General features: G+C 30.6%; 6 protein-coding genes and 2 long non-coding RNA genes across 15 annotated transcripts; 5 read left to right on the forward strand and 3 right to left on the reverse strand.

The window, feature by feature from the left end:
- Positions 1–812: 812 nt before the first annotated feature.
- On the reverse strand, positions 813–10,285 carry Naus (cortactin binding protein N-terminal like nausicaa). Of its 5 annotated transcripts, XM_074242108.1 has the most exons (9): positions 9,726–9,991; positions 8,918–9,436; positions 8,372–8,473; positions 8,066–8,290; positions 6,903–7,530; positions 6,450–6,548; positions 6,120–6,367; positions 3,898–4,239; positions 813–2,918 (listed from the first exon to the last, which is right to left on the reverse strand). In XM_074242108.1, exons 2-9 carry the CDS (start codon positions 9,383–9,385, stop codon positions 2,904–2,906), a joined length of 2,127 nt encoding a protein of 708 aa, XP_074098209.1. In that variant the 5' UTR covers positions 9,386–9,436; positions 9,726–9,991; the 3' UTR covers positions 813–2,903. The 5 variants fall into 5 exon arrangements, with proteins under 5 accessions (XP_074098209.1, XP_074098208.1, XP_074098205.1 ...); XM_074242107.1 differs by lacking the exons at positions 813–2,918; positions 9,726–9,991 and adding an exon at positions 10,067–10,285 and having other exon boundaries at positions 3,665–4,239; XM_074242104.1 differs by lacking the exon at positions 813–2,918 and having other exon boundaries at positions 3,665–4,239; positions 9,726–9,992.
- On the forward strand, positions 2,862–4,057 carry LOC141526948 (uncharacterized). The gene is made up of 3 exons (XR_012479106.1): positions 2,862–2,994; positions 3,122–3,242; positions 3,924–4,057. It is a non-coding gene; the product is annotated as an uncharacterized LOC141526948 (long non-coding RNA).
- Positions 4,127–4,890, forward strand: LOC141526949 (uncharacterized). Its single transcript, XR_012479107.1, has 2 exons — positions 4,127–4,267; positions 4,383–4,890. It is a non-coding gene; the product is annotated as an uncharacterized LOC141526949 (long non-coding RNA).
- A 317-nt stretch (positions 10,286–10,602) lies between the features above and the next one.
- Positions 10,603–14,142, forward strand: LOC141526942 (26S proteasome non-ATPase regulatory subunit 2-like). The gene is made up of 4 exons (XM_074242102.1): positions 10,603–10,771; positions 11,070–11,803; positions 11,933–13,575; positions 13,670–14,142. The coding sequence occupies exons 1-4, from the start codon at positions 10,697–10,699 to the stop codon at positions 13,969–13,971; spliced, it is 2,754 nt and encodes a 917-aa protein (XP_074098203.1). The 5' UTR covers positions 10,603–10,696; the 3' UTR covers positions 13,972–14,142.
- Positions 14,143–14,279: 137 nt separating this feature from the next.
- On the forward strand, positions 14,280–18,040 carry LOC141526944 (uncharacterized). The gene is made up of 7 exons (XM_074242109.1): positions 14,280–14,499; positions 14,755–14,958; positions 15,054–15,299; positions 15,785–16,326; positions 16,407–16,767; positions 16,857–17,179; positions 17,266–18,040. Exons 2-7 carry the CDS (start codon positions 14,758–14,760, stop codon positions 17,375–17,377), a joined length of 1,785 nt encoding a protein of 594 aa, XP_074098210.1. The 5' UTR covers positions 14,280–14,499; positions 14,755–14,757; the 3' UTR covers positions 17,378–18,040.
- On the reverse strand, positions 18,034–20,439 carry Galla-1 (cytosolic iron-sulfur assembly component galla-1). Of its 2 annotated transcripts, none has more exons than XM_074242118.1 (4): positions 20,359–20,439; positions 19,747–19,918; positions 19,376–19,639; positions 18,034–19,122 (listed from the first exon to the last, which is right to left on the reverse strand). In XM_074242118.1, the coding sequence occupies exons 2-4, from the start codon at positions 19,901–19,903 to the stop codon at positions 19,022–19,024; spliced, it is 522 nt and encodes a 173-aa protein (XP_074098219.1). In that variant the 5' UTR covers positions 19,904–19,918; positions 20,359–20,439; the 3' UTR covers positions 18,034–19,021. The 2 variants fall into 2 exon arrangements, with proteins under 2 accessions (XP_074098219.1, XP_074098218.1); XM_074242117.1 differs by lacking the exon at positions 20,359–20,439 and adding an exon at positions 20,011–20,190.
- On the forward strand, positions 19,918–23,086 carry Mocs1 (Molybdenum cofactor synthesis 1). 3 transcript variants are annotated; one of them, XM_074242110.1, is made up of 8 exons: positions 19,918–20,038; positions 20,567–20,687; positions 20,777–20,894; positions 21,166–21,333; positions 21,403–21,629; positions 21,689–21,913; positions 22,136–22,370; positions 22,512–23,086. In XM_074242110.1, the coding sequence occupies exons 2-8, from the start codon at positions 20,604–20,606 to the stop codon at positions 23,081–23,083; spliced, it is 1,629 nt and encodes a 542-aa protein (XP_074098211.1). In that variant the 5' UTR covers positions 19,918–20,038; positions 20,567–20,603; the 3' UTR covers positions 23,084–23,086. The 3 variants fall into 3 exon arrangements, with proteins under 3 accessions (XP_074098211.1, XP_074098213.1, XP_074098212.1); XM_074242112.1 differs by having other exon boundaries at positions 22,445–22,638; XM_074242111.1 differs by lacking the exon at positions 19,918–20,038 and adding an exon at positions 20,344–20,481.
- Positions 23,087–23,406: 320 nt separating this feature from the next.
- Ints7 (Integrator complex subunit 7) lies at positions 23,407–26,616 on the reverse strand. Its single transcript, XM_074242101.1, has 2 exons — positions 26,466–26,616; positions 23,407–26,224 (listed from the first exon to the last, which is right to left on the reverse strand). The coding sequence occupies exons 1-2, from the start codon at positions 26,539–26,541 to the stop codon at positions 23,409–23,411; spliced, it is 2,892 nt and encodes a 963-aa protein (XP_074098202.1). The 5' UTR covers positions 26,542–26,616; the 3' UTR covers positions 23,407–23,408.
- Positions 26,617–26,636: the final 20 nt, after the last annotated feature.

A 26,636-nucleotide genomic window follows, 5' to 3' on the forward strand; every position in this document is an offset into this window, starting at 1 on the left:
GAGTAAGTTTGTTATTTAGTTTTGAGAATCTCTGGATAAATATGCTTTTAGATATTTATTATTTATTGTTTACTTTTTATTTATTTCACTTTGGAAATTGGATATTTTTTTTTAATTTTTTTAACAAATAAATTTGCTCCAAAAAATTATTTTTGAAAATTTCTACATGTCAATTTTTTTTTGCTATAATTAATTTGATAAAAAAAAATTAAAACAATTGTGAAGTGACAGCTAAATTTTTTTTTTGTCATAATTTAATTATTAAAAACAATTATTAAATTTCTGCTAAATAAATTAATATAACAGATTTTTGTAACAAATTTATGTCAAAAAATGAAGAAAAAAATCGAACATGAAAATTGATTGCATAACAAAACATACAAGAAAATTTTAGTAATTCATGGTGTGAATTTTCCAGATTTAGATTCCATAAATATTTAATTTATTTATTTAGTTATTTACTATTCTACAATCGATGCAAGAAAATTTATTTTTAATAAAAAAAATTAAATATTTATAGAGTGTAAATTTGAATAAATTTAAATACATGTGTGGAATTGTAAAATTTTTATCTTTTTTGTTTCACTTTTTTTGCATGTAAATCACTTTAAACATAAAGAATGTCTGTAGTCGGTATCGTAACCTTTTTATGAAAATTAAAAATAGTGAAAAGTTTGTTCTTCAGTATTAAAATTATTTATACGGTAGTAAAATATCACTGTATTGTAGATAAGGATTTACTACGTCGCAGGGATTTAGAATATTAATTTAAAAAGTTAAAGATATCTTGGAAGTAATAAAAAAGTCATAAACAGGATGTTAAATTCAGTATTTTTATTTGTGACACTCTCTGTTAGAAGTTTCAAGCAAGAAGAATATACCTAACATTGATTTTATGACAAAAATACACAATACAATTCGTGTAAGATATTTTTATATATATTGTATTGATTAGAATTTCAATAGATATATTTTTACCCTACATAAAATTTTTCATGAGGAGTGTCAATGATTTTTTGTAAATTACACGAGATAGTTTTATGTATAAATTTATTAGTACCACTTAATTATAGTATCTCTATCCCAGTAATGACCTGCGTAATTTTTGATCACATTTACTTTCTTTACAGCTATAACTATTAAGTAAATAAAAAGTTTTATTAGTTTTTAATTTAATATAATGACAAGAAGTTTTTTACCTTCGTAGTTTCTGTCGCACTTGAAATATTTACATCCACATTGACATACTTAGACCCTTATTAGTACTCTATGACACTCGACCTGTGCTTAACTATAAGATAAAAAATAAATTACCAAAAAATCTCTGAAAAAATAAATAAAAATTAAAATAATCAACAATTTTATTTAACGTAGTTTACTTTATTCATTCATATATAATTCACATCGTATTTGATTTTTTACAGTCCTTTACATATCTAAGTTTTAATTCGGTACACTTTACGTACATTTAATGTATTTTTTTTTTATAATTATTTAAAATTAATAATAATAATTCCGTTTAATATTACTTAATATTTTTGTTCTTTGTATACATAGAGATCATGCGAAATGAAAGGATGAGTTACAAGTAAATTAGCTACATTTTAGCTTAAAAATTTAACGATGAGGTGATGTGAGTGACGAGAATATGTTTTAAGTTTTAAAACGATTGAGTATTTGTTTTTTTTTTTTTTTTTATTGTAAAAATTATGCGAGACATTTATAATGGACGCATGCCTCTATTAATTTATTAATAAAATTCAGTTTATTCGCTGACGATGATCCGCAAATAAAAATGATATTAAATAAAAGTTAGCAGTCATTTAACCATTTTTAAATTTTTTTTTTGACAAATAAATTTTTTCCAAAAAATTATTTTTTAAAAATTGCATATTTTATTTTTTTTTTATTTCTACATGTCAATTTTTTTTGCCATAATTATGACATTGAATTTAGCTGTCACTTTACTATTTAAAAATGTTTTTAGTAACTAAATTATGGCAAAAAAAAAAATTATTTAAAAAATGGACAGTAGAAATTTTAATAAATTAAAAATGCAATTTTTTTTTTAAATAATTTTTTAGAACAAAAATTTATTTGTTAAAAAAATTATCAAATATCTGCTAAATTTATTTTCATGTCTTGCGAATTAAACTGATTAATTTAATTAACGATACGCTTAATCCGCTAATATTGCAGAGTTAATTTTTTATAAATAAATAATAATAATGATAACAATAATAAGTAATAAGATGATAATAATGATTATCGAAATATCTGGAAGACTGTAACGATATTGCATTAGATGAAAATGAAATTTTAGGATGAAATATATCAATGTACATGCCGACAATTGTCGAGCGTAACAATTATTCAATAGTAATGCATCTACATAGTAGCAAATCCAGCATATCAATAAAATGACTATATTTATTTATTTTTTACTTGTTTAATTATTTTTATTTACTTATTCTTTGTTTTGATAACCGCTATTACTTTTTAATTAATTAGTTTTCTTTTTTTTTTTTTTTTTTTTTATATATTTTACTTAATAAATTTAGCTGCAATTTATTGTGTCTATTATTGTTAATTATTATTATAAGCAACATTTCTATTAACCATTTAATTTTTTTTTTTTTTTTTTTTTTTTTTTTTTTACAGTCTCCAGTAATCACCAAAAAATCCACACAAGTAATCACGAGGCAGTGGTAACATCACAAACTTAATCAGATCAATTTCATAGTTTTATTTCTTGACAGTTATTGTGAAAAAATTCCTGAGTGGAGGCTTTTTTAATGCGTGAAGTGTGCAGTAGTGCTTCGTTTTTTTTGTTCCATCATTTCCTGAAAACAACAGTAGGTCAGACGTACTGCTGTTAGTCTTTTAGCTCCCGTAGAAGGCAATCAGCGCGGCTTGCTCTGAAATTTATTAATTTTTTTTTTTTTTTTAACATTATTTAATTATTTTATTTGAAAATAGGAGGAAAAAGATTATGTAAGTAAAAATGTAGGTAAATAAAAATAAATTTTTAATCTTTATTTATCTATGACTCATATCTGGTGATTTTAAGCAGTCTACTTATTTAAAACTATGAATCATAAATTAAATTTGAATTTTTAAGTGACTAATTGAACGCGAGAGAGGATGCAGGTGTTACAATGTTACAAATGACGTAAAATGACGGTGGTTTATTTCACAAGTGTTATAAATATGAAAAAAATTTATGAAGCTGATATCGGCAGGTATTTGACAATTTTTTTATTAATTAATTTATGACTAAAAAAAATTTTTTTTTTTTAAATTAAACACTGAAAATTTTTTTGTAGATTTTATAGAAATAATAAACTTGTTATAAAAAAAATTCCACATGTAAAAATTAAAATAAAAAATTGTTATGAGATTGAAGTTAGCAAACACTTGATAACTTTTTGATTTTTTTTTTTAAATTAAATTACAATTAAAAAAATAATTTTTAAAAAATTGCACTGACAGTTTTTCAAGTTTTTTACATGTGAAATTTTTTTAAAAATAATTTAATTGAAATTTTTTCATAAATTATTATCAAAAAATTAAATAAAAAAATTTCGCATATGAAAATTAATTAAAAGTTACTATTTAAAATTTTTTAAAGCTATTTTTTATTGGAATTGATTTATAATTAAAATTTTTAAAAATTGACAGCTATCAGCTGACTTCAATATCATTTAAAAAATACCACTCATATTTTTTAAAATCTTCTAGATGTAAAATTTTAATTTTTTTCTCAACAAAAACTGTCAGATTGTTAATTAAATGAAAAAAAAAAAAAAAAAAAATTGCAAGTATTAAAAGAATGAAGCATCAATATGACACTTTAATCGATTGACATCTTGAAAAGAAAGTAAATATAAAACTGACCTCTTCAATTTGATGACTCGGAATAGGACTGACTGGCGCAGGTTGAATGACAGGTGAAACTGGAACGGGTGTTTGACACGGACCAGAAGATTTATTTATTTTTAACGAATCTTGAAGAGAATTGGGATCAGTCCTTCTCATGTAAGCAGCGGCTTCTTTTTTCGGCGGAACGATCGGTTTATTGGGCGGCACTGGAGGCGGTATACCTCGTGGAACAAGAGGTTTTTTAGTTCCAGTCAATTGTCCGGCTCCAGGCGATGACAATGCTGATGACGGTGATGGTGATGAAGATGACGATGAAGATGATGTGAGGAGCGGCGTTACTGTACGCTTATCCGTTGTCTGAGGAACCAACACATCACAGCCATACGTGTGTCTCATTAGTTATATAAATTTTATTTTATTATTTTCCGCTGGTCCAATAATAATTTTTTTTTTTTTTAATTATTATTTTTAATTGTTTATTTTTATTTACCAAAACCAAGAGATGTGTAACCATCGACCAAACCATACAGAAGCCAGGACCAATTGGTTGGTGAAAAACAGCAGATAATACATGATGTGAAAAAAAGTCAGCATGTGGCATGTGGCAGTTGTGACAACGAAAATTTATATTTGTTTGTTTTTATTTGTCCTATCTAACTAGATTTTGTTTTTAATTAATTTAATTATTGTTTACTTGCTCGCTTAATTTATCTAATTGTTCTGATCAATGTTGATAGTGTGAATAATAAAATAAATAAAGCACTTATCACTGCGGGCCGATGGTTCACAGTGAACGCGAGATGATTTTTTTTAAAATTATTATTATTATTGTTGGAAGGGCAAGCAGGGGAGTTGTGTAAATAAAGCACGGAAGTGAGTTGCATATGAAAAAATTTTTTTATATGTTTTTAATTAAGGAATTAATCAATATACATACTAAATAATAGACTTATGTACACAAAAAATAGAACGATAAGTATTAATTGTAAAATAAAAAATTATTAATAATTGAGTGAATGATTTTTTCACACCGATCATTAATTAATTAAGTAAATAATTTTTTTTTTTAAATGAAAAAATTAGATATAAAAATTCATTTTAAATAGTTAAAAAAATAAATAAATTTAATTGATGATCGGTAGTGTGTTGAAGAAAATAAAAGTGTGATGATCTTTGGAATATGCGAAATTAAAAAAATTTATAGTTTAAAGAATAAATGATTAAATATAATTAAAAATTTAATATATATATTTTTTTAATAGTAATAATAATAATAAAAAAATATGTAAAAAATTTTTTTATAAAATATTATTATTATTATTACTATTATTGTATTTACAATTCTATTCTCGTCAATTTGTTGCTTTGTCTACGTACTAATTATAGGTAATAATATCTATTATATAAGTATTTATATTCATATATTTATAAATATGAAATGACGTGAATAGATTTGTCTTGGTAAAATTTAAACCAAATAAAAATGATAAAGAGTAAGTGATACAGAATATGAGAAATTAAATAACTAATGAGGACAATAAACTCTAGCGTTATGATAAAATACATTAATTAATTAATTAATTAATCAAACAATAAGTACTCGGTAAATATATATGTATAAAATCAAACGCCGTTTTATGACAGACATAAGACTAGAAAATTTTTAAAAAACATGTTTCAATAAAACATGCTGTTATTTTTTTTTAAATTCCTTAATATCAATAATAATAATAATAATAATAATAATAATAATAATAATAATAATAATAATAACAATTATTAAAATATTTTTTTTTAAGTTGCCACGGTATAAATAAAATTAATAAAATAATCGGCCCAACATTAAATATGATTTTAAAAATAATATAATAATAAACAGTCGGATATTATTACAAATCTTGAAAATGACAACGTTGATCGGGAAGACTAGCTCTTCCGTGTTTAATACGGTATACAAATGTATGTAATAATAATATATTAAATAATAATTATTATTATGCAGTATTTAAGACATTATTATAATGTGTAGTGTAACGATGTATATAAATATATATATATATATATATATATATATATATATATATATATATATATATATATATATACTTTTGAAGTTTTAAAAAATAAAAACGTGTGATTAAAATTGGGCCTAGTTTTAAAATGCTAATGATTAATGATAGTAATAATAATAATTATTAAATTAACGTAGACCGAGAAGAAAATTGTTGATGAATTACCTGAGGCTCGGAGGCCGCTGATTCAACGCCACCACCGATCGGTGGTCCTACATTAGTATTGATGTTCGTTGGGGCGGTTGTAATTGTTGTTGTAGTACATACACTTGTTAGCGTGGTGATATTGCTGGCAAGTGGCACATTTGAGGTGCCAGTAGTGACATTTGTAATTGGCGTCGCTGGTACAGCTGCTCCGTATGTAACGCCTCGCATTGCTTGTCGAGGTGTCACTGATCTAGCAATTCCTGTAGCTGAAAAATTATTTTTTCTTAATAAAATTACTCTGTAATTTCATTAAATTTCATCTATTTTTTTTTTTTTTTTTTAACTTACTTGGACCGCTTACAGGTACGCTGGAAACAGTCGCAGTCGGTTGAACGACCTTGCTGCTGACCATTGGTGTACCGGTACCAAGGACCGCTGATCCTTTGACTATAAATAAAATAAAGCAATTATTTTACATTCATCAAGAGCTTTTATTTGAGTACCGACATGGCATTTTTTATATATTTTATATATATGGTATTTGTGAAATATATAAATATATAAAATATATGAAAAATTGATGTGGGTACTCAAATAAAAGGTCTTGATGAGAGTAACATCGGGATGAGCTTATATCTTTAAAAATGTCAATAGTTTACGAGATACTTATCATTATAACTTATTGTCATACTCTCTTAATAAAATAGATTATTATAAAAAATAATTTACATAATTAAATATCAATAATACAAATGAGCTTAAGCAACGATTATTAAGTTATAAAATGGTAAAAAAACTTACGAGATTGTGCAGCACTACCAGAAGGTCTTAGTGTGGGTATAGCTGCTAAATTGGCAGGCTTCGCTGGTGGCGGAGGTGGAGTAACACCCAACGGTGTGCGAACATTACGCATAGTAGCACCGTTTTTCCACGACTCTATTTCCGTTTTTAGCCCCTCGAGATCCGCTTCCAGTTCCTTGCTGCGTTTTTCAGCTTTAGCAAGTGCTTGACGATATTGCTGACGCTCCATATCAAATTGCGCTTGTTGTTTTTCTAACTCAGCCTCCATTTGTAAGGACTTTTTACTCTCTTCTTCCAATCCCTCGGCCATCGAATCAATGCGTACCTTTTCTTCACTCAATATTTGGGCCAAGTCCTCGGAACGCTTTCTCTCCTCCACGTACTTCATTATAATTTTCTCAAGCTCAGCTAATAATACCAATACTATTTGTTTTTCACGTGATTTTTCAACTTCAAGTGAAATATTTTCTTTTTTCAATTCCATTTCCAGTCGTTTTTTTTCTTGTCTTTCTAATTCTAATTCTTTTTTTAATCTAGTACGCTCTTTTTCAAGTCCATAAGTGATGTCATCGCCCTGTGCCGTGTCGTGCTCATGCTTACGTTTCTCTTCTTCTAATTCTTTTATTACCTACCCAAAAACAAAATACTAAGTATATAAATGGAAATTATAAATAGCTGGAGATTATTCATTCTAAAATAAGATTCAAATAGGTATAAAAGATACATCCTGTGTGATGACAAAGAATTTTGTTTTTATTTTAAGCTAATCTGACATTTTAATTATTGATTTTATTTCTTTACTTTAAAAATAAACGGATCAAATTTTATTTGGCCTTTATAAAAAAAATATTTTGTACAAAAATAAATTTTAAAATACAAGGTAATTATTTACAAGCGATCTCCATTATTTTAATTTTCATTTTGTTGAACCAAATTTCTATTTGATTTTATTAAAAAAATTTTGTTTAATTTAAAGTCAATAATCCAAACGTCAGGGATATTTAAAACAGCTGTCTAGTATTAGGAATTTAATAGTATTTAAATAATTCAAATTTTTTAAGTATACTCAGGTGTTAAAGCTACTGTATTAACTAAAAATATAAAATTTATTATTATTATTATTATTATTATTATTATTATTATTATTAACTATATAAATTTACCAATCTATGTCGAATTTCCGCTTCTTTAAGAACCTTGGCCATTCGACATTGCATTCGTCTTTGTTGAGTCACAAGAGCCTCTAAACTAGCAACTTGTCGGTCTGTTTGATTGTTCTCCATTCTCATAACACCACCCACAATAGCAACATCCCGTGCTAGCGCTGAATGAGGATCTGCTGTACCACTTCGATATCTTGAGCTCAACAAATGCTTCATTTTTTCCGACTAAACAAAACAATTAGTAAACATAAAAAATAAAAAATAAAATTCTTAAAATAAATTTAAAAATTAAAAACAATAAATTACTTTTAATGCAGCTATTACAATGTCACGTGCTTGCAATTCTCCCTCCAAGTATCCAAGAAGCTTTAACAGATCCGTTTTGCTCAACTCCATTTTAGGATTTCTCTAAAAAATATAAATATTAAAATTACTAAATAAATAGACAATATCTAAAAGAAATAAAATATCATCCGAGAAATTAATTTTATCAAGATACAATTGTAAATATTTTTAAAGACTTTGTGATAAACAATTGTTTGTATTTCACGGTCGTTAATTATCTTTGGCATAAAAAAAATTACTTAATCGATAATCAATGCTAACAATCTGCTAATAATAAACTCTTTTGTAACTTTTAAACAATTGAAACCGAGAGAAAATTATTTTGAGTGAATTTATCAATAATTAAATAGAATAGAATTGAATTACATTGAGAGTGATGCATTTAAATACTTAATTATCTGAAAGCTTGTGAATAATAGAAACCAACAAAAGGTTTCGAGACTTGACAAAACATTTATCTCAAAACTTTGTTAATTATAATTAAAAGTTTAAAATAAAAGTAAAAACCTTCAAAGTATTGGATGAACTTTTGTCAAGGGGTTCAAAATTATTTGATTTTTGCTGTGAATGAGTTTGAAGTCCTTGAGGCATAGAAGAGATAGAGGATGGCGACAGCATAGGTGACGGCGAGGGTGACTGCGACGGGGACGTTGATGCAGAAGACGAGGGCGTAGATAACGAGGTTGATACTGACAATGACGACGAGGGCAATTGTGCTGCAACAGCCACTGGTGCCGATGATCCCGTCGATGATGCTGCGTTGACAAGTCCAGGTGAGTTTGAACTCTGCGATGCCATATTGTCCTCGTTAAACGATTTCCAGCTTTCACTATTATACTTCCGTCTCTTCTTGGCACACGGGGAAGGCGATAAATCACGTCGTGACGACACTCTCACTTTAATAGTCGACAACACCACGGGCAATGATTTTCCTGGTGATCGAATAATACTCTTCGTATTGCAGTCGCCGTTCATCGGAAACGGCTAAGGCCTCCGAATTGTGGCGCGTCATTATTATCACAATAACTACAACAAAAAATTTTTTTAAATTAAAATTAATAATAATAACAATAAAAAAAATTATTTATCAATAAAAATTGATCAAAAAAGATTCAAATAAATTCAGTAAAAAAAAATAAACAATTAAATACTTTAAAAACAACTCAATTAATTTTTTTTTAGTAAATAAAATAAATAAATCCAATAGGCTTCAATCACACGTCAATAAAATAGCAGTATAAAAATTTTTGTTGCCTTTGTACGCACATTAGCGTCTACATGTTTAAATGTAATAATACTAACGATTAAATCTTACACTTTAAAACTAATTATCATAATGATTATTATTATTTATATTGCCACTGATATTATCATTAAACTTAGTTGGAGTGGATTAGATTTATTTTAAGGTAGTGACACTACTACCGCCCCAAAAGTACACAGAGACTAGACTCCGGCCTCCATGCTGCTGTCGCTCCTCATCTTCGATCTCGAGCAAAATATATCACGTACGAGCAAGCGCATTATCAATCATACTGCTGTCATAATCCGCTTGTTCCTATTTCTAAAATTTTACTGTCTAAATAATAAACCATATTGTCAACTACGACAGATTTTATTTTTAATATTATTAATTATTTTTCCTTCAACACTTACTTTTGTTTCATTTTTATTTTGATTCAAGTTGTCGAACATTACAGTATGTAATTTGTTTTTTTTTTTTTTCCTTTTTCTCCTTTCGATAATCGACTTTGAAGAACTTCAGAGCTACTCTCTCATCTAGTCGATTGTAAACGACACTCACTTGCAAAAGCGGTAACTTTAAATTTAGCTGATTAATTAATTAATTAATTAATTATTTTTAATTTAGAGTTTAACAATTTTTACTCTGAAAATTTTAAGGTTAGTTTTTAATTGTAAAATAATTTAAGTTAAAAAATTATTTTATAGCATAAATGTAAAAATTTAATTATTAATAAAAATAAAATTTTCTGTTTTATAATTAAAGTACTTTTTAATATATCAATAATTAATAATTAAACTAAATTGCAAAATCAAAATGAAACAGCGTGTCAGACGTTAGACAGCAGTTCCTTGACTTTTTTAAAATTTTTAGTTCACATTTTCGCCACCAGAAGCAGAAAAATGAAGTCGCTGCTGTAGCAATGACTCGCACATCAAATCAAGAAATTTATAACCTTTAAAAAATTGACGGACAGTTTTGTTAAAAATTATAAAAGATTGAATTGCATTTTTTTAGTAAACATTTGATAAGATTTGCTCAGGATGCCCGAGTGTGTCAAAATGGAGTCGAAATCGACCAAAGACGTCAAGAACAAAGAAGAAGAAAAGAATGATTTGGTAAGTTTATTTTTCATGTTTTCATGTTTTAAATTAATCGTATTTTTCATGGTAATTAATTTTATTTTTATTTCTACGTTTTTTAATCTTAAATAAAATTATTTTATCTTTACATTTTTTTTATCATGTCAAAAATATATTTTTACGACAAAAATTTTATATTTTTTTACTGTTCATCCCTGTCAATTTTAAGATTGTTATATTATATTGGAGATGACACGATCTCTTTTTTCCAAGAAAAAATAAAAATAACCCTTAAATAAATTTATTAATAATAATTATTATTAAAAAATTTCAGTCAGATGAAGATAAATTACTTCAAGAAGAACTAGAACACTTAGTGGAACGTCTGCAAGATGCAGACAAACGCCTGCACTTCCCGGCGCTGGAGCAACTCCGCGCGCACATTCGCGCATCCACAACCTCAATGACCAGCGTGCCAAAGCCGCTAAAATTCATGAGACCGCATTATGAAACCATGAAAGGTATCTACGATAAATTGCAGGATCAAGAATGCCGGGAGCTATGCTCAGATATAATATCCGTGCTTGCAATGACCATGGCTGAGGGTCGTGATTGTCTGAAGTTCCGTCTAACCGGTTCAGCATTGCCACTCAGCGAATGGGGACATGAATACGTAAGACATCTTTCTGGTGAACTGGCTGCCGAGTGGGATGAAGTCAGCAGCGGTGATAATGCTGCTGCAAATACTGAAAAATTAATAGGTCTTGTCCACGAGATAATCCCTTACAACATGGCCCACAACGCTGAGACTGAGGCATGCGATCTTCTGATGGAGATCGAGAGACTTGACCTGGTTGAGCGCTACGTTGATGAGAGCGCTTACCAACGTGTTTGTCTCTACCTGACGAGCTGCGTGCCGTATGTAGCTGATCCAGAGAATAGCACACTTCTTCGTAGCGCCTGGAAGTTGTACAGAAAGTTTAAGCAGTACCCTCAGGCTTTGAGAGTCGCCATGCAGCTCAATGACTTGAATCTTATCGGCTATATATTTTTGAGCTGTACTGATTTGTAAGTTTTTTATTTTACTCTTAATTATTTTAGGTAATTTCTTAATTATGTATCTAGAAATAGAATATTTTTCGGCTTTCGTATTGACATATAGTTAAATAAATAAATAATTAAATTTTTTCTATCTAGATCAATCCAAAAGCAGCTGGCATTCATGCTAGGCCGCCAACAAATATTCCTAGAAATTCCCGAAACCACTGCCGAGTACGACGACTTAATCGAAATAATGTCAAACTCTCACTTGAACAACCACTTCCTGAACTTAGCCCGTGAATTAGACATAATGGAACCAAAGACACCGGAAGATGTCTACAAGTCTCACCTGGAGAACTCAAGACCGCCGTTTGGTGGTGGCCAAGTAGACTCAGCTCGACAGAATCTCGCAGCAAGTTTCGTAAACGGATTTGTCAACGCAGCCTTTGGCCACGACAAGCTATTAATCGAGGACGGGAACAAGTGGCTGTACAAGAACAAAGAGCACGGAATGTTGAGCGCAACAGCATCACTGGGTCTGGTGCTTCTTTGGGACGTCGACGGTGGTTTGACGCCGATCGACAAGTACCTGTACTCCTCCGAAGACTACATTAAATCCGGAGCTCTGTTAGCTTGTGGAATCGTCAACTGCGGCGTGAGGAACGAATGTGACCCTGCATTGGCTCTGTTGTCGGACTACGTGCTCCACAACACCAACACGATGCGCATCGGAGCTATCGTGGGTTTGGGTCTGGCTTACGCCGGGTCGAACCGAGAGGCTGTTCTGAATTTACTCGCTCCAGTACTGACAGATCCCAAGTCAAACTGGGAAGTGATCGGTATTGCTGGTCTTGCTTTGGGAATGGTCGCTGTAGGCTCTTGCAATTCATTCGTGACTACCACGATAATGCACTGCTTGATGGATAAGAGTGAAACCGAGCTGAAGGACACTTACGCTCGATTTTTGCCACTCGGTCTCGCGCTTTGCTTCCTGGGAAAGCAAGAAGCTGCCGAAGCAATTATTGCAGCGCTAGAAGTTATTCCCGAGCCATTCAGGTCTATGTCAACGACTTTAGTCGAAGTTTGCGCTTACGCTGGTACCGGCAATGTCCTTAAAATCCAGCACCTCCTTCACATTTGCTCGGAACACTATGAGCCGACCAACGACAAAGACGACAAGTCTGATCGCAACCACAAGGACAAGGACAAGAAAGACAAGGAAGACAAAGACAAGAAGGATGATAAAGAAAAGGAGAAGGAGAAGGATAAAGATAAGGATAAGGACAAGCAGAAAGAAAAGGAAAAAGATTTGAGCTCAAGGCAAGCAATCGCTGTGTTGGGTATCGCGCTAATTTCTATGGGTGAAGAAATTGGAGCTGAAATGGCGTATAGAACTTTTGGACATCTTCTGCGATACTGCGAGCCTATGATAAGACGTTCAGTACCTCTGGCACTTGGTTTAATCTCTGTCTCGAATCCCAAGCCCAATATCGTCGACACTTTGTCGAAATTCTCCCACGATAGCGATCCAGAGGTTGCTCACAATGCTATTTTTGGCATGGGTCTCGTTGGAGCTGGAACTAACAACGCTCGTTTGGCTGCTATGCTTCGCCAGCTCGCTCAGTACCACGCTAAAGATCCCAATAATTTATTCATGGTTCGCATCGCTCAGGGTCTTACGCATTTGGGCAAAGGAACTCTTACTTTATCTCCATACCACAGCGATAGACAGCTACTCAGTCCAGTTGCTCTTGCTGGACTTCTTTCGGCTATTATTGGGTTCCTTGATGTTAAAAATAGTAAGTACTTTATTTCAATAATATTTTTTTAGAATAATAAAAAATAGTTTTTTTGGAGTATTTATTAATTAATTTATTTTATTTATTTTTATAGTCATTCTCGGAAGATCACACTACCTGCTCTACACTCTCGCTGCTGCAATGCAACCCAGAATGCTGGTGACCTTTGATGAAGAGTTGAACCCTCTGCCAGTACCCGTAAGAGTCGGTGTTGCTGTCGACGTGGTGGGACAAGCCGGTAAGCCCAAAACCATTACCGGGTTCCAGACACACACGACACCCGTGCTGTTAGCTTACGGAGAACGAGCTGAACTTGCGACTGAAGAATATATTCCCCTCACACCTATTATGGAAGGGTTCGTTATTCTTCGAAAGAATCCCGAATTCGTCCCTTAGTTAAATAATTAATTTTTATTAATATTATAAGGAGTGATATGTCTTAAATGAGATACAGTATACATTTTTTTCTCATCTTTTCTAATGTTTATTATTTTTTTGAGACATTAAAAAATAATATCTTGTAATAATAATTAAAAAAATAAAAAACAAATAATACCATATTTAAAATTTTTTATGTCTTGTCATAACTATTATTATTATTAAAGTTTTCCCAGTTTATTTATAGGGAGCGCTGCGATCAGTCCATTAGAAACGCAACTCACTTTTCCGAATGTTCTGTCGGTATAAAAGTGCAGCACAGTTACTGCCAAGGACAAATAATAAAAATACGAAATACGTGTTTTTAATATAAATATATACATTCACTTATAACATGTACGTCTCTCAGCCAGTTCAGTGTGTCAAAAAGTCCTTTGTTTATCGGCTTGTCTATGTTTTTGTTACGGTCCCACTTGAATTTCCAAATTCGCAAATAATGTATTTTTGTCGTTAAAAAATATCTATAATAAACACGGAAACTTAAATGTAATAAAATTCTAAAAATATCTTTATGAAGTTAATTGCTCGAGATAAGTCGACAATTACTTACAATCATTGTCTCATAAAACTTTCTTCGCAGTGAAAATAAAAACAAATATTGAAATTTAACAGCCAATTGTTCTGGTGTACATAAGTGTCATATGTTAAAAAATTTATCAGATATTTATTATTATTACATTACGTTAATAGTTTGCATCATGAGTATTTGCTAAATTTTTCTTCAATAATTTACACGACCAGGCAATGGCTAGTCCCGATGAAAAATCCAGTGCTACCGAGGAACGCAGCAGCGAGGACAACTCTTCTTCTGGTGAATGGACCCTGATAGGTGACAAAGAATCAGCTGATAGTATTAGCATTAGCAATAGTATTGATGGACCTGATAATGATGACAACAGCGAAGATCATGCTGATCAAGTCATTGATACCGAAGAAGCTCGTGAAGTAATGTTTATTTATTTTCTTCTTTAATTTTCGTTTATTGTAGTTTAATCTCTGGATTAATATTTAATTATTTATTTTTTTTAATATTGTTCTAGGCTATTCAAATTTTAGGAGAGTCATTGCAAGTTGATGAAAAAAAAACAGAAAATAAAGAAGAAGACAAAGAGCAAGATGATAAGAAAGATGATGATGTTGAAGATAAAAATATTAACGAGGCTCTTATTTCTCGTGATGATGATTCAGATGGGATATCTGTGATAACTGACTATGAAAGAAATGATGACAATTTATATAGAAGCCTTACTGAAATTATAAAACCTATTGATAATATTGTATTACCGGTAATAGTTTTAAATTTATAATCAAAAAATTTTTTACTTTTAATTCTTTAAAAAAATTTTTAAAAGAACTATAGAGCTTTATTTTATTTTATATTAATTTATTTAAGACGTAATTGATAAAATAAAATTTCTAAAAATTAATTTACTATCCTTAATATTTAAAATGACTTTGGAAAAAATTTTGATTAAATATGAAATTAAAAAATGAAATGAAAATTAAATTAGACGACATTTAAAAACAAAAAAAAATTTTTTTAATGAAAAAATAATTACAAAAAAATTAAAAGAAAAAATTGTACATATAAAAAATTTTAAAAACTACATGTGCAATTTTTTACAAATATTTTTTTATTGCTAATTCAATTGATAAAAATTTTTCACTGTCGGCTAATTTTAGTTCCATTACTAAGAAACATATTTAAAAAATTTCTAAAAATGAATTATTAGTACTGTATATATTTATTTAAAATTGATCACATTTTCAGAGCGGAACTGTAGTGCATATATTGATAGCATGCACACTGGCAGCGACGGTTGGATTTGGCATTGGATTATTCTTTGGCCCGGGAAAAACCCAAATGTCACCTACTCCGACTATTCCACTCAAAGATGTTAATTTTAAACACATGAATGTAGAAAGTGAAAATTCACTATACCGTAGTGATGAATTGAAACAAGAATCTCATTTACTAAAAGATAATAATGAGTTTTCAGTATTTAAAAAGCCAAAAATAGATAATGTTAATAATATTGGTACCTACAAAAGTGATTACGTTGGAAAGGGTGGTAGTATTAAGCCTATAAATATTAAGAACGTAAAAAATGGATCGCTTAGAGAGATTCTGGAAAAAGTAAAGCTTTCATTAGATACTCTGTGCTCTATTATTGAGAGGAGCGATACATCGTATCGCACGAGTATAGACTTTGCTTGTCATCAACGATCACTGATGGACTTACTTGACTTGAAGGATAACGTGCAGAGTATTATGACCGGCATTGAACTGACTGAAGAGTTGTCTAATAAACGGTTTGTTGTAATTGATGTTTTATTTTATTTTATTTTATAAAAATTTCTTAAATTTTAATTAATAATTTTTTTTGTTTTAGATTTATAGAAAATATGGAGTCGAAGATTAAAAATATTTCTTTGACGTTCTTTGATGACCTGTCAAAAACTTTGAAGAATTCGGTGGTCAAAGTTCACCGTAAGTTAGTCAAGGTACGACGTAAGCTCAATCAAAGATTGTGCTTAATTAGAAACACGATGGGAGATGATCCTAAATTGTCGGAATTGTTGGACAAAATGAATATCGAGAGTAATAATTGTAATAAAACTTCAAAGCCAGAGAAATTTAGTGGGAAAAAAATTAACGATGAGCAGAAAATAAAAAATAAAAAGCCTGAGAAAAATCATCAGTATCCTGTGGGACCAGAAGTTAAACGCGAATTTGATAAACAAAAATTCAAAGTAAGTAATTTAATTTGATTTGATGATAATGAAATTAGCTAATTAAAATTGTTAAATAATTTTTTAATTATCTTTAATTATTTTTATAGATGGATTCTAAGGACCGTAATAAGCAGAACGGTAGAAATGATAAAGGAGAATACGGAGAAATGAAGAGACAATTTAAATCTCAACGAGATCATCATAAAAAGTACTCGATTTCAGATGGTAAATCGAACGATTTAAATGCTAAAATTATTAGAGATACTGCTAGACTTAAACCCAACGCCCCTCCAGTTGATAAATGGAAGGATAAAAAATCTTTTGATAAAAAAGATGATGATTCTATTTGTTATGGAAAGTCTTGCGGGAAGCAACGTAACAACGACAGGAAAAATTCATATGAAAAAAATGAAAATTGGCAATTTAAAAGGTACTTTTTTTTTTTTATTTTAATTTTTTTTTTTTTTTAAATAAATTTATTTTTTATTTTTTTAATAAAATTTTTCTCCATTACAGATCTGAAGGACGCGATAATTGGCGGACAGATAAAAAACCAAATAATAAAAAAGAAAATTCATGGGATTTTAATCGCGCGAAAGGTCGTGAAAATGCGCGAGTAAATTTTTAAATATTTTACCACTGTATTTAATTAAAAATTAAAAAAAAAATTTATGACTATCTGGAAAATCTATAAATTTTAAATAAATAAAATCTATTTATAAAGAAGTATATCTAAATACATTAAAGAAGTATTGAAGTGTAACGGAAAAAAAAAAAAAAAAAAAAAAAAAAATGCATATTTCAATTATGAAAAGTGAAATTTTTAATTTATAATTTTATAAATAAAAATTAATTCATTTGTTTATTAAATATGGAGAAGTATCGTGCAGATAAATTATTTTATAATGTCAATTTCGCTGTCAAGTCTGTAATACAGGTACTTTTTTACGACGAAGTATATTGCATTGATAGGAGTAATAATAAAATAAACTTTTATTGATTACTTAGCATAGTTATTAATTATATTAGTAAGTTTGAGAATATTAAATAAATACTTTACTAATTAAAGTTAAATGTTTGTAAATTAATTAATTAGAATGGAGTGTCAGAGATTGAAGACTTAGCTGAAAAAATAGATAATAATGAAAGTTTAAAATTAATACGATTTATAAAATCATTTTTGGATCACGGATTGTCAAGACTGGGATTGTCGGTGGATGATTATAGAGAGCGAAAATCACATTATTGTAAATTGTGGCATGAAGTCAATAAAATACAACAGAATTACAAATGTAATTTATTTAAAATTATTTAAACTATTTTAAAAAATGTATATTATTATTAATTACAATTATTTAGCGTTGTGTGAAAAATTAGAGGACCAACGGAGAGTTTACCGCGAATATGAATCAAAATTGATGACTGAGTACTTGGACAATGTCAAAATATTGAAGGAATTAAATGAAAAATATTTAACTGACGCTCAGTTGATATCTATTAAATATGAGCGACAGCAGTTGAATGAATACAAACAGTCTTTGACGAGACAAAATGACTTGACGCAAATTTGCGCGTTTACTAAAAGTAAAACCGCCGCTATTATGGCGACAAACAAAAAATTAGAAAATGAAATACTTTCTAAAAGGTAATTTTTTGTATAAAATATCTATTAATTTATTTTTTATATATTAAATAAATATTTTGATTAGAGTAAAAATAATATCACAATTTACGTCATTACTTAATCGGTACGATTCGGAAATTGGTGATAAAAAAAATTATTTGGAAAAATTAAAAGCCGAGAGTTTTGATTTAGAAGAAAATTTAAAAAAAATTGAGGTAATTAATGAAAAATAATTTATGGCATTAAAATTGACAGACATTTGGTCATTTTAATAAGAAACTAGTTTTAAAAAATTGTATTTATAATATTTTTTGATTTCTAAAGATGGAATTTTTTGGTTTAAAAATTTTTTAAAATTATCAGATGTCTCTCAATTTTAGTATCATGTAAATTTATATTAATTATTGACATTCCTAGGAGATTATTAACCAGCAATCAATTATTTATGATGAGTACATGTACAAACGCCGTCAAGTTGATGTAGACCGAGTGGAGGCGATTAGAAAAAGTCACGCTGCTAGAACAATTCAACGTTGGTGGAAAAATATTTTACAAAAACGCAAAAAGAGCAAGAAGAGAAAAAGAAAAAGAAAAAGAAGAAGAAGAAACGTAAAATTCTTTAAATAATTTAACTATACTAAAAATAAATTATTCATCGTCTTCTTTTATACACTTTTCCACCAACTCCCGAAGATTCGGATTTTCCATAGCAGCTGCGATGCGCTCTTTATCATTAATTTGTTTATTTACTGCAATTAACGATTAAAAATTTATAATTAAAAAATTATGAGTAAGTAAATAATTAAATAATAATTAAATTAGCAGACATTTGAAAATTTTTCATTTTTTGAATCAATAAAAAATATTTTTAAAAAATTGCACTCAAAATTAAAAAAAATTTTTTTTAAATAATTTTTTGAGAAAAAAATTATTAAAATTTTTCAATGTCAGCTAATTTAATTTTTATAATAATAAAATAATAATAATAATAATGTTACATACTTTCTTCCTCAGTAGAGTGAGCGCCTTCTTTAATATAAATATCTAATTTAAAAGACTCGATTAATGATCGCTCTAATTTAATCCTAATACACAATCCTATCAGCGTGGCTAGAGAGCAATGTGGCACAGTGGGATTGAATTCAACGCGGATGACAAAGGTCCCGTTAGGGGTTGATGGGCAAATGATAACTCCATCTTCATAAACAACGTCTAATTGCTCCAAAGTTTGTGGTTTTTCCGGATCTTTTATCGTCCTCAACAAATCTTAAGTTCAAATTTGAAAAAAAAAAAAAAAAATTCGCCATAATTTATTTTTTATAAAATTATTAAATATATATTAAATTAATTTTAATTTATAAATTTATAAATACCATAGACAGTTTCTTTCAACTCAGTAATATCTTTTTCGGTAACCTCACTTGGAATTTTTTTATTAATAAGATCTTGTGCAGTCCCCATATCTCCATCAGGCAACAAACCATCTTTTATTTTAGTGCCAATAGATAATTTGCGTATCCAAGATAACATACTTGCAATTGTGATCTACAATTAAAAAAAATAAAACTAAGTACATTTGAGTGCATTGTATTTAAATAAAATATTTTTTATTTTATTTTGACATTTAATCACTCAACCTCAAACTTGCAGTTAATTTATTCATTCGTAAGTTTTTAATAATTTATTATTTTTATTTTTATTATTATTATTATTATTATTATTATTATTTTTATTTAATAATTGAGTCATTAATAAATAGTGTAATTATTAAATTACAAAATAAAAATTTTTATAAACAAGTAAGTACTGTAAAATAAATCAATTGTTTTTGTTTTTAGAATTAAAACAGCTGCTGCCTCTGTTGACAGAATGGCACAGTGAAAAATTATCTACATTAATTAAAAATCATGTCGCAATGTCAAATAAAACTTTCAATGCAAAATATAAAAATTAAAATTAAATACAAATTTTTAAATATTACTTACAAAAACATTTTTTTAAAAATGAGCACAAGTTTAATCAAAAAGTTTAATTGAAAAAAAAAAAAAAAAAAAAAGTGATTGTTATCAATGTGTCATTACTTCAAGTAAACATTATAAAATATTATGGTATATTATTAATTAAAAATTGTAGTTATCTATCTTATGTAATCTCCGATTAATTTTTATAGTACGTAATTTAATTTCTGCTCAGATGATAGCTGCAGACAGTGTTGATAGGCTGCCAGAGAATGATTCCCTCGAGAAATGGAGTTTTAAAAATATTCTCGAGATATTTTACTGTTGAAAGCTCTCTACAGCCTAAAGTGTCACGAGTAAGTTTATTAATTAATGCTATAATAATAATTTATTTTATTTAAATTTAAATTATTATTATTATTATTATTATTGTGTTTTTATTTAGATTCAACAATTGAGAGAAAGGTTGGAGCAAGATAAAAAACATGAAGTTCTGACAGATTCATTTGGACGTCAGCATACTTATCTAAGAATTTCATTGACTGAAAAATGCAATTTACGATGTAATTATAATATTAATAATAATAATAGTCTATTTATTTATTTTTTTTAAATTTATATAAATTAATCAGCTGATTTTTAATAATAACCAAAAAATTTTTTAACAAATAAATTATAGTAAAAAAAAAAAAAAATGAAATTTAGAAATTTTTAAAAATTAAAAATGCAATTTTTTAAAATTTTTTTGTTAAAAAGTTTTTTAAATTGTTAAATGACTTAATTTTAACGTCATAAAAATTTTTACACATTATTAAACTTTAATTTTATTCCTAGGTTTGTACTGCATGCCAGCAGAAGGTGTAAAGCTTACAAAAAATGATAAAATCTTAACAACTGATGAAATAATGAGATTAGCAAGGCTCTTTGTAAAAAATGGAGTCAAAAAAATTAGACTAACTGGTGGAGAGCCGACTGTTCGTAGAGATATCGTTGATATTGTTGGTAATAACCTCCACAATAACATTATACTGTTATTTATTAATATACATTAATATTAAAATTTATTTATAGCTCAATTAAAAAGTATCAAAGACTTGGAAAGCGTAGGAATGACAACAAATGGATTAACATTAACGCGTCAACTGCCAGCGTTGCAAAGAGCTGGACTGGATGCTTTGAATATTTCTCTTGATAGTCTTAGGAAAGATAGGTTTGAAAAATTCACCCGGAGACAAGGGTTCAATCGAGTTCTAGCTTCTATTGATCTAGCGGTTCAATTAGAATATAACCCGGTCAAGGTATCTTCTTCATTATTATCTCATTTTTTTTTTATTATTTTATGAATTATTTTTTTCAGATAAATTGTGTAATGATGCGTGGCTTTAATGATGATGAATTGATAGACTTTGTTAAATTAACCAAAGACAGACCTATTGATGTAAGATTCATCGAATATATGCCATTTTCTGGTAATAATTGGGATGAAGTTAAAATGCTGTCGTTTGAAGAAATGAAATCGATAATTAAAAAAGAGTTTTCTGATTTTCAACAATTAGAAACTCCACCAAATTCAACTTCAAAGGTATTTTAAATTATATTTGTCTGGTTTTTACTCAAAATTATTAATTTTATTGGGAAGAATATTTATTTATTTACTTCTTTATTAATCAACAATAATAAATAAGTAAATATTTATTTAAATAATGCACATGGATAGAAATTATTTAAAATTAAATAACATTAATTAAAAAAAAATTAATTATATAAATAGATACTTTAGATTTATAGTAAAAAATATTTTTAGGCTTACTGTGTACCTGGATTCGTTGGACAAGTTGGTTTTATAACTTCAATGAGTCAGCATTTCTGTTATTCATGCAATAGATTACGAATTACCGCTGATGGTAATATTAAAGTCTGTTTGTTTGAAGGAAGAAGTGAAATATCGCTTCGCGATGCGATGAGAAACGGAGCTTCTGACGATGATCTAGAAAATATAATCGGAGGTGCCGTTTGGAAGAAGAAAAAACAGCATGCCGGTATGTATTAATTTAATATAAATTACAATACAATAATAATAATAATTGTATTGAAAAATCAAACGATATTTCAGGCATGTCCAATCTAAAATCGATGGAAAATAGACCTATGATCTTGATAGGCGGTTGATTTAATTGCAGGTCCGTCGCAGCTACGAGAAATATTAAAAGATTACATCTTCGGAGCTAGCCACCTCTTTTCTCATCAAAGAAAATTAAATATAAGACAATATTCTTCACTGACGCACGTAGATAGCTCGGGCAAGGCAGCGATGGTCGATGTTACCAACAAAGAGTCAAGCAACCGTTTTGCGCAAGCAAGAGCACTCGTACGAGTCGGTCCAGTTGTCTCTAGTCTCATCGCTGATAATAATATCAAAAAGGGAGACGTTCTACTTGTTGCTCAGCTTGCAGGAATAATTGGAGCGAAGAAAACCTCTGAGCTGATACCACTGTGCCATCCTTTGGCGCTCAATAATGTTAAAGTTTGTCTGAAGCTCAACGAAGGAGAGCATTCGGTTGAAATCACTACAGAAGTCAGGTGTACTGGAAAGACCGGGGTGGAAATGGAGGCTCTGACTGCTGCTAGTGTCGCTGCTTTGACTATTTATGACATGTGTAAGTCAGCTGCTACGCCTGAAGAACTAGAAATTTGTAAAATAGAATTGCTGGCTAAAACTGGCGGTAAACGTAATTATTTTAGGAATAATTAGATTAAGTGATCAATAAGTCTTCCGGTATTTTTAAGTACATTCCATAATGCATAATAAATTTTGAAAAAAAATTTATTTATTTAATTGTATAGAGTTGAGGAAAATTTACAGAGACTGTAGAATTTTTCCTATCGTTTGATAGCATAATAAATATATATTAAAGAATAAAGCCAAAAACTCTATATAAATAAATAAATATTTTTTTCGTAATAGATTAAATATAATTATAAAAATTTCAATTAAATAAAAAAAAACAATTGTATTATTTTTATACTAACATTTGTAAATAATATTATAAATTTAATAATGAAAAAAAATTAACAAATTACGGGAGTTTCCGCTTAGTCTGTTCATCATGAACCCGAACTTGTAAAGTGGACCTAGGCCCGCACTTCCAAACATTTCCATCCTTGTCCAAAATACTAGCGCTGGCAGTGACCTGGAACTGAGTGCCACTGGAACTAGTTCCCGAAGTCGAAGTGCCAGGAATAGGCCCGGCGCAATTATTCCCAGCTCCGGCCGCGGAGCTTCCAAGAGACAACAAAAATTCACAAGCGAAAAAATCTCGGTGTGGAGTAACTGTCTGCTGCAGCTCATTGCCATTCGCCTCATGAGTGGCTCCATTTTTGGAATCATTGTTAATTTTCGACGGCGGAGTCGTCGAGATAGAAATACAAACCGCCGCGACTGACCTGAATAACGAAGAGCGCTTGCCGTGTCTCAGAACGCCTTCAATCTTCAAAGCCAGTTGCGAGCCCTGAGGAACACAGACGGGCTCTCCAAGGACTCTGGGCTGCGGAGAGACGGACAATTTAACAACAGTCGCTTGCAGAGCTTGGAAGAAATAGCGCGGCATTGGCAGGCGTATTTTCCCTCCAGCGAGCAGCATCACTTGTGAGATAAGCGACTCAATTCTCGAATGACTGATAGCTTCTTCTTTTTCTTGGACTTGCCAGGTCGGACCGAGTCTCCGGACCTCAGTGCAGCACCTCGCCAACTGCCGCATCTCCACCGAGTCTCCGAAGCTGAATTCCGACTCGCTTCTTTGACTAGTCGCAGAATTGTACGGCGAGCAAACTCTGTCAACACTAGTCGCCATCAACAAGCAAATTTCTTTCAACGCTCGAATATTATTTAAAGATCCATGATCAGCGTCAAAAGCCGACTGATATAATTTCTGGTAATTATCTGCGCAGTTGCGAAAGTCCTGAGCGGATTTTCTCAGCTGATAAGTGACTCTTCCATACCTCTGAAAGTCATCCTTAGTCAAAACAACGATGGACATTGCAATAGCAGGCGGTGGAGAAGTACACAAGCTCCTGCAAGAGTGAACTAATTGCGCGAGCGCTTGCAAAAATTCGCACCTTAATTTAGCGTACTCACAAGCAAACTGGAGACTCTTCAATGGAGTGCTAGCCGCTTTGAGACTAGCACAAGCGCTAGCATACCTGGAAATAGCTCCGTTCAATTTCTCAGTGATCCTCGCTTTGCTTTCAGCATTACTTTCATCCTGGTTGCTCGTCAAGTAGCTCTCCGCACTTGTTAACAATTTCAAACCCGATAGCCAAAAGTGCAGCTGCTCTGAAGCGACAGCTTCCTTTAAATTTTTAAAAATTTCAGAGGCAATACCATGATGCCCATACCTAGCAGCGCCTCGAGCAATGCGATATTTAGCCCAGCCGTCGACTGTTTTCGTAGCGGTCCTGATAGCTTTGAGGCACTCTTCATTCCATTCGTACCCTCCAGCGACTACCTGAAATAGCAAAGTACAGAGCATTACTTTTGTGTGAGCGTCAGTCATGTGCTTTAATTTCTCCAGTATATCCGGCAAGAGCGGCAGCAGGACATTGTTGCCCAGACTACCAATAGCTCCGAGAGCTTCACAGAGAACTGCGCTTTGCTTGCCGTTGTTCGAGTATTCCGAGCTAGAATTCATCAGTGTGGATCCAATTACGTCGACGAATATTGGAGCGTGGTTGAAGTGAGCTTGGCAGAGTTTTACCGTCGAAGCTAGACACATCTTTAAATGGTGGACGTACTTGTCCTGGGTGCCTAGAAGGACAATTAAAGATTCTAGGCAGGATATTGTGTGCTGAACGTTGCTGACTGGCAGGTTTTCTTCGTAGCAGTAGCAGGCGATTCTCGAGAGAATCATTACAGCTTTTACGGCGATTAGAGGATCGTGAGAATAGCACGCGTCAATGCACATTGATGACAATGGACTATTTTCGTCTTTATTGCCGTCACAGGTAACGGCGTTTCTACTTAGCACTTCAATTACGTCCAGGGTCCTCAGAAGCAAATCAGTACTTTCGCTATTGTCTTGAGGAAGGCGGGTTGTGCTGTCTACTAAATTGTCCAGAGCTCCGCGAGGCCAGAGGTGAGCCCCGCGCTTGGCCAAGTCTAGGAGAAGTCTCAGTGCGTGTCGCTTCACTGATAATCGCGGGTCGTCTCGGAGGTATTTGAGGAGAAGAGCCACTTGATTGGGAACGTCTATCAACGTCGCGGAGGCCAGAGTGCTCATCGCGCTCAGTGTTACACGGACAAATTCCACCGCGGGGTAACTGACGAGTAATTCCATGCACAACTCGTTCACCATCGAGGCTGTTGACGTGTCGTGGTGCATGTACTGTAATATTGGGATTAATTGCAGCTTCATTGAAGCTGGAGTCGCTTGTCCGCGAATCATGTCCGAGATCTTGCTGCACATTGACACTGCGAAGAGCTTTGATTGCGCTGCGAACATCCGGGCTGCGTAAATTGCTGCCTCTACTTCTACTGAGTCGTGCGAGTCTAATGATTTTCGGATACTGTGGTGCACTTGCTGACGTTCCGGGATTATTCCTGCTGCACTTCCCAAGGTGCGGAGGGTCAACGCTCGGGCTACTGGGTCGTTTGAGTGGATTACGCTGTATATACGCCGCACGAACTCGTCCACGTTTAGAATCTTGTCCAAGTGCTTCTCGCTTTGCTGGCAAACTCGGAGGACCCATACGCGCAGGAAGTTGCTTCCTAGACGGAATACGTCGGCTAGTTTTAGCAACGCTGAGTTTATTAAAATTGGAAAAGGATATTTTTCGAAGAGGCGAGGGAATCTTACTATTGCTTCGCATCTTTCGCCGGTATTCTTTGATCGTAAGCCTGGAAAATATTTGTGAAAATTAATTTAGCAATTTTTAGAATTTTTAAGAAATATTTTTTTGATCTAATTAAATTAATTAAAAAGATGGAAAAAAAAAATTGAATATCAGCTGATTTTAGTGTCATCAATTGTTAAATTTTTTTCTATTATTTTCAAAAATAAATTTAAGAAAATACCGGCAATTCAAACAATTAACAATAACAATAATAATAATAATAATAAACATATAGGTTATTTTACCTTTATCCAACTCAATAAGTGCTGAATTAGCATCTTGCTCCGGTTCACCAGCAGCAGATTCAGTGAACGAATTCATGGTAATAATAAAATTACTATAACTTTATTTATTTTTAATTACTTTATCCGTTTATTAATAATAATAATAATTACTCCGTTGATGACAAAAAAAAA

The sequence above is a fragment of the Cotesia typhae genome, unplaced genomic scaffold (genome assembly GCF_013202065.1).
Source record: "Cotesia typhae breed Kobodo isofemale line unplaced genomic scaffold, CoteBio_Ctyphae contig_4, whole genome shotgun sequence".
Taxonomy (NCBI): Eukaryota; Metazoa; Arthropoda; class Insecta; order Hymenoptera; family Braconidae; genus Cotesia; species Cotesia typhae.